This window comes from Elephantulus edwardii, unplaced genomic scaffold (genome assembly GCF_000299155.1).
Source record: "Elephantulus edwardii isolate Elephantulus edwardi_28Jun2011 unplaced genomic scaffold, EleEdw1.0 scaffold00193, whole genome shotgun sequence".
NCBI lineage: Eukaryota > Metazoa > Chordata > Mammalia > Macroscelidea > Macroscelididae > Elephantulus > Elephantulus edwardii.
The window spans coordinates 4,588,996-4,595,831 of NW_006399943.1; the positions used below are offsets into that span (position 1 = coordinate 4,588,996).

The 6,836-nt window shown below is 56.7% G+C and overlaps 2 protein-coding genes across 2 annotated transcripts in view; both read left to right on the top strand.

Moving 5' to 3' along the window:
• Positions 1 to 2,671, top strand: part of MRGBP (MRG/MORF4L binding protein) — a 22,657-nt gene extending 19,986 nt beyond the window's left edge. Inside the window, exons 2-5 of the mRNA XM_006896940.1 lie at positions 875 to 996; positions 1,736 to 1,817; positions 1,956 to 2,030; positions 2,484 to 2,671. Of these exons, the coding sequence (XP_006897002.1) occupies positions 875 to 996; positions 1,736 to 1,817; positions 1,956 to 2,030; positions 2,484 to 2,671 (467 nt within the window). The remainder of the gene's footprint in view (positions 1 to 874; positions 997 to 1,735; positions 1,818 to 1,955; positions 2,031 to 2,483) is intronic.
• Positions 2,672 to 6,465: 3,794 nt separating this feature from the next.
• The window catches only part of OGFR (opioid growth factor receptor), a 7,521-nt gene continuing 7,150 nt past the window's right edge, over positions 6,466 to 6,836 (top strand). The window contains exon 1 of the mRNA XM_006896941.1: positions 6,466 to 6,639. Within this exon, the coding sequence (XP_006897003.1) occupies positions 6,466 to 6,639 (174 nt within the window). The remainder of the gene's footprint in view (positions 6,640 to 6,836) is intronic.

Below are 6,836 nucleotides of genomic sequence, written 5' to 3' on the forward strand. Positions count from 1 at the left end.
GATGCCTCCCCACCTCCTGTCCTCAGACCCACCTCCCTGATCCTTCCCCACCAGGATGACCCCTCCCCACCACCCTGACCCCCTCTCCACAGGCCGACCCCTCTCCACCAGGCGACCTCAGACCCACCCCCTAATCCTCCAACACTCTGACCCCTCCTTACCACGTAGACTCCTCCCCACCACCTTCCCCACAGACACCTCCACCACCACGCCACCCCCTCCCCATGCACTGATTTCCCAATCTGGAAGACAACCCCACCAAAGGGACATGCCATCCCTCCATGCTGTGCTGTCTTACCCACATAGCGGCTGTCTACACTGCATAGACCCCCTGCTCCCTGCTCACTGGGCTGCTCTCCCCAGCACAGACACACGCCCACCTTTTCCACCAGCTGCCCCCCAAAACCACCTCCCCACTAGTCCACGACTAGACACACACGGAGCTGGTCCTCCTCCCAACCTTGAAGACCTTCCCTATACCAGGGAGACACACTCACCACTAAGGCCTCATGCCCCTTCCTTTCACCACACTCACCTCTCTAACTCTACTCCTCCTACTGGTCCATCTACAGCCACGATCCCTCCCAGCTGCATAGAACACTCCCACACAGCTCTGAGCCCCTCCTTCCCACCCTGCACCCCCTCCACGGACCACCGCCCTCGTGCACAGCCCTTCCCACCATATGAACCAAGCCAACAGCTCTCTGCCCACCAAGTAAATTCCTCCTACCCTACCCTCACCATTCGCCCCCCCCGTTGCCCCACTGCAGACCCCCGCCTGACCTTCCACCCCATCACATCTGCCCCCCCTTTCCTCAACTGAAGCCCAGCCCCTAATCTCCCCTCTCACCTACCTGCCTCAACCCTACTTCAGGTGTGAACCGACACTTCCACATGATTTGTATCCGGGACAAGTTCAGCCAGAACATAGGACGGCAGGTCCCATCCAAGGTCATCTGGGACCACCTGAGTACCATGTATGACATGCAGGCCCTGGTGAGCTCTGACCCCTGACATGTCCACATGCCACCTCATGGGGTTACAGCTGCTGTCTCAGATGAGCTGCAAGCCTCCCTGTCAGAGTGGTTACCACACCCCCGCTCCAAGTGCAGTAGCAGAGCCCTACAGGCCAGACTTGGAGCTGCTGCCCTGCTGGGGGTCAGCCAGCATTAAGCCAGCTCTCCAGACAGGGCCTCCATTCATGATGCCAAGCCTGAGGGAGCCTGTCCACTGAGAGGTCCCTGGGGCTGGGCCCCTGCAGCTGGCAGGCAGTCCCTGGAACCACCACGAGGATGAGTAAAGGAAGTGTTCGTGGCCAAGGTCACATCACCAGTCTGTGGGACATGCTGGCACATAGGACACAAGTCAGCGTGGTGTCCCTCCAGCCCGTCTCCCTCCCATCTGAGATCTTGCCTGTCCAGGACCTCATCCTCTTTTGGGAGCAGTGACTGGTGATGGACAGGCCTCGTCTGAGGTCACTTCTATACTATGACTGGCTCCTGGGGAGTGGTGAGCTGCTGTGGGGTACCTCCCTCCAGTGTCCCTGCATTGTCGCCCCCCCCCCCAGGGATGCACCATCAGGTGGGCTAGTGCGATCCAAGCCTCGTTCATACTTCTTAGCGCCCATCTGTAGCATCCCACCCGCTCCAGGACACGGGGTGTTGAGTGCCTACCTGCTTCTGAAATTGCATTTTCTTCATTTCTAAAAACAACATCTGGCGCCTCTGGCCACCAGCATGAATCCGAGATCCTTCCCTTTCCCAATCCAGAAAGGAACTTCATCCTTCCAGAGGGGATTGTCCAGGAGGTCCGGGAAGGTGAGCTGCTCCGGGGTCCTCCTGGTGGGAACAGCCTGGCATGCTGTGGCCTTGCCCTGACCACGGGCTCGCCACATCAGCCTCACTCCACAAGACCCATCTCCCAGCTTCCATAAATGCCAGCGTCCCTCTCCACAGGAAAAGTGGTCATTGAGGAGGAGATGAAAGAAGAGACCAAAGAGGACGTGGACCCCCACAACGGGGCTGATGATGGTGAGTGCAGGGATCCCTGCCAGGGGACAGGGCCTCACCCCGCTAGACACCCCCAGTGTCTACTCACTTCCTGCCTGCCTCCCGTCAAACATTTCATCTTGATGGACAGTCATTTTTACTGGCCTGGTCTACTTTAGAAAGTGGCTTTGTCTGTCAGGCAGGAACGTCCAGTGATGCTTTGCTGACAGCATGTGGGACAGTGGGGTGGCACTGTGGCTTGGGATGCTGGTCAGGGAGACGTGGTCTTTTCAGTGTAAAACCCAGACACTCACACCACCAGCTGTCCTGACGGCTCAGCTTGGTCAGTAGGGACTGTGTGGACAGTCCTCTCGGTGTCCGGTCACACAGTCGTCAGGGCCTGGGTATGTGGAGGTGGCTGAGGGCAGTGATGCGAGAGCCGGGACCTCGGTCCACCATGGGACTGGCAACTGTAGCTGACCATCTGTCTCTTAGTGTTTTCCTCTTCAGGAGGCTTGGGGAAAGCCGTGGAGAAGTCCAGCAAAGAGAAAGAAAAGACCTCTTCAGACTTGGGATCCAAGGAAGGGGCCGACAAGCGGAAGCGCAGCCGGGTCACTGACAAGGTCCTGACGGCCAACAGCAACCCCTCCAGCCCCAGTGCTGCCAAGCGGCGCCGGACATAGGCAGCCATGGGATCGGGACACTGGCCGGTGGCACCCACCTCTGTGCTAGGGACACACCATTTGGCAAGGAAGCAGACGAGATTTTTCACAGTGCCCACTGAGACTCTGAGGGGACCACAAGGGGAGACTCCCAAAAGACTAGGGACAGGTCATCTCAGACCTGGAGGCTGCGTGGTCTCGGCAGGCCCTGGCACACTCTGATTCCTGGGCCACCCAGAGGCCTGGGGCCAAGAGCAAAGGCTTGAGCTGCAAAGCAATAAAAACGCCATTTCTCCTCTGTCCTCAGCATAGCCACCAGTCCTCACAGGCCAATCCCTCCTCTTTCCTTGTTTTTCCATGGCCTGGAGCCTTTATCCTGCAGAAACAGTACCCAGAAGGCCACCTCAGACCCCGTGTGGTCTTGGTACCCCCACGGAGCCCGTGCACGACCTGCCGTGCTCATGCACACTGTGACAACGTACACAACTGGGTGGTGGTTCTCTCGATTTCATTTTGAAGAAGACTATTTTGCTAGAGTTTTTATGAAAACGGCCACAGAAATTAAGCCTGTGTTGTATTCCCCCCTCCCAGAGGTTCGGTTTTAAGGTGATGAAACATTTTGTGCATAGTTTTTGTATTGCCAGATGTGGAGAATTTATAGCGTTATTTTTATATTTTTAAGTATTTTGCAAAAGGTGGGAGTAAACACACCCGGGGGTGGGCATGGCCCAGAGCCTGGAGATGTGCCTCTTTCCTGACTGCTGGCATTAAAGCACAAAACCCTCAACCTGGAGTCTGGCCACTTTGATTCCACCATCAGTTCACTTCTTCCTACATAGACATGTTTCTTTTTCAACTGTCTGCTCTGAGGTAACATTTGATACAATGTGGGGTTGAAACAGTAACAGGCTGAATAGTTACTTTGTTCACTACTAAGCACTTCAAATATAGGACATTATGAGAGGAGACAGGAAGAGGGGGGCTTGGCACCAATGTGATACCCTACTTCATTCATGCTGAACATTCCAGAAGCACTTGTTCAGCCATGCATAAAGGAAACAGGCAAGAGCCCAGCAACTACAAGTAAGATCAGAGGAAGGTATGCAGCCTCTAGCGGCCCAGAGCCCCTGGGTCCCGCATCTTATGAGACCCTGCCTGCCCAGGGTGCTTCCAGCCTCCACAGTCCCAGGATCAGAGAGTGATTTGGTGCTAGAAGCCAGCACGGATGGCCATGAGCCAGGTCACTTTAACATGGTCTAGTACTTGTCAATTTTATCTTGACTTCCTGCCACCCCTTACTTCCTCAGCCATCATCACAACCCTCGCAAAGCTGTCAAGACGCTAGCATTGAACATCCCCCTTCACAACAGAGGTAGTGGAGCGCAGGGCAGGTACCACACACACACACACCTTATACCTCCTAAGGGAAATAGTCCATGGAGACGAATAGATATCCCAAAACGAGGGGAACTATCAGTGAGATGCCAAGACGTCCTGCCAAATCAGCCATGGCATTCATTGGGGTTTGGAGAAGTCACCAGAGCCTTACTGGTGGCCTCGTGGGTTGCTGGACTACTAAAGCTTGTACAAGGCCATGATGGAGTCAAACACTGAGGTTTACAAGGTTTCTGCAGGGGGTTCTGCCACGTGCCTAAGTGGTGGTCATCGTCAGAGCTGCAGAAATTCTCTGGTCCACTTTGTGGGTGGCCAAGGGACCACCACTGCCAAGGCTCCCAGGCAGCCCCTCTCCCTGGTTTGCCAGTGAGAATTATGGCAGCGTCCAGGCCCATGTCAAGAATCAAAATAGAATCAGGCTCTGCCACAGCCTTCAGCTTCCTCAAACCCAGTGCCTCAGATTTTATACTGTTTTGTTGTTATATACCCTGGAGTTGGAGCCAACTCAGAGCTGACCCTCCAGCGGGTTTTCAGAGACTGTGAATCACATGGGAGGACATTGCCCATCTCTCATAGAGCAGCTGATGAATTCGAACCACCTGCCTTGTGTTTGCAGCTCAGTTCCTTACCACTGAGCCACCAGAGGCTTGTGCAGGATGCACTGTGTCCCACTCAGACTGTAGGCATGTACACAGGGCAAAGATGAAGCAGTGATGAGCGGCCCTTCATTGCCCCCCTTGAAGTGAACTACAGGGACTGTTTACTGGGGCTACCCTTTGTAATATGGGAAGTCTGCTGTTAGGGACCTCTCCAAAGTACTGAAGAGCAATGGTGTCTCTCTGGAGACTAAGGTGTGTCTGATACATACCATGGTCTTTGCTATCACTTGTTATGCATCAGAGAGTTGGACAGTGACTAAGGAGGATAGAAGGAGAATTGATGCCTTTGAGCTGTGGTGCTGGAGAAGAGTATTGAGGGTACCATGGACTGTTAGGAAAACAAACAGATTCCTCCTGGAAAGGGTTAAACCGGGTGGCTCCTTGGAGACAAGGATTCTGAGGCTCCGTCTAACATACTTTGGACATGTTGTGAGGAGAGACATCATGCTTGGTAGGGTGGAGGGACAGCGCAGGAGGAAAAGGCCCTGTATGAGGTGGATTGATTCAGTGACTGGGGTAATCAGGATGGGTGTGTTGGAGACAGTGCTATTGGCACAGGTCAGAGCAGAGTTTAGGGCTGTTGTACATAGTGTCGCTATGAGTCACAAGCGACTTGACGGCACATAACAACAACAACAACCCTTCATAAGCCACTTGACAGGTGGGTAAACTCCAAAAGTCTTCTGCTGTCTGATCCCGCTAAGAGGTTCTGACTCGCAGCCGCCCTCAGAACAGAGAAGTGCTCATGGAGTTTCCGGCTGTGACCTTTTGTGCAAGGAGCCCACCTCATCTCTCTCCCAAAGGTGGCCAGTGTCCTGGAGGCCACACTCTGGAGGTGTCCTGCAGCTCTGGCTGCTGCCTCCATTGCTTGGAACGTGGAGGTCTGCACCCCATCCCAGTGCCCTGTGATGGTCTCAAAGGCCGGCGGTGTGTACTCCTGAACTGTGGCCACTCTTGCAGGGACTCTGGCTTTATATGGGGCGCCCCTGCTCTGGGGGAGTTTCTGCGGAGTTAACAGAGATTGACAGAATGGCAGGATTTGAGGTGACACTCAGGAGCTCACGCTGTCTGAAGTGTGTAAAGGGAATGCTCTGTTCCAGCTACCTCACTGCCTATCACATCTACCCGACAACCTGCAGCTACCTTGGGTGGGAGACATCACCAAGGGGAAAGGGAGGGACTCTGCAGCGACGGGTGGTGGTCTTCTGAGAAGGCAGCATGAGCAGGGGGGACATCCTACATGGTGGGTCGTTCGGCACGGATGCACTCCGCGGTGGCTCAGCCTTCCTGGCGGCATCCTCCGGGGACGCATCCTGGGGCTGTTCTAGAGGATGGCGCCCGCCGATGGAGGGACCGTGGCGGCAGCGCGCAATGGACCCAGAGACCCCGGAGGCGACGCCTGGATAGCCTCTCGCTCCGCACCAGAAGCTGTTGCTGAGTACCTTCGAGTCGGAACCGACCCATAACTGAGCCTCTGGCGGGTCTTCAGAGGCGGTTTATTGCACAGGAGAAGACTGCCCATCCTTCGGTGGCCTCGAAGCTCTTGCCTTCCTTCGGGAGTGCAGAGCACCTTCTTGTCACTAGGTAGCACACAACCCAACAGAGCCCCGCCCTACCCTCACCAGACTCCGCCCACCCAGCCGCTCCGAGGCCCCGCCCACAGAGCCCTGCTCGCCCCGCCCAGCGGCCCCGGAGCTCCGCCCCCGCGCTTCCTGCGCTTTCGCTTTCGCTTCCGCCGCCGAGCGCGGAGCGGCCGCCGGTATGGACGACTCCGACTGCTGCGACTCCACCTGGGAGGAGGACGAGGAGGACGCGGAGGGAGACGCGGAGGGTCCAGAGAAGGGGGTCGACGCGGACGGGGACGCACCGGGGGACACGGACGAGGAAGACGACGACGACGACCAGCCGCGGGCGGGGCGACACGGCGCCTTCCAGGTGAGGCCCGGCCGGGCGCCCTCCTGCCCTGACCCCGGGTCCGCCCCGTGTCCACCCCCGTACCTCCTCTGCAGCCCCGGCCCCCAGTCAGCCCTGCGCCCGCCTGGCTCCCATCGCCCCCACATGCTCCTTCATCTCAAGGCCCGAGCCCAGCCCTGCACCCATCCCACTCCTGTCACCCCCACTGCCGCCAAGTC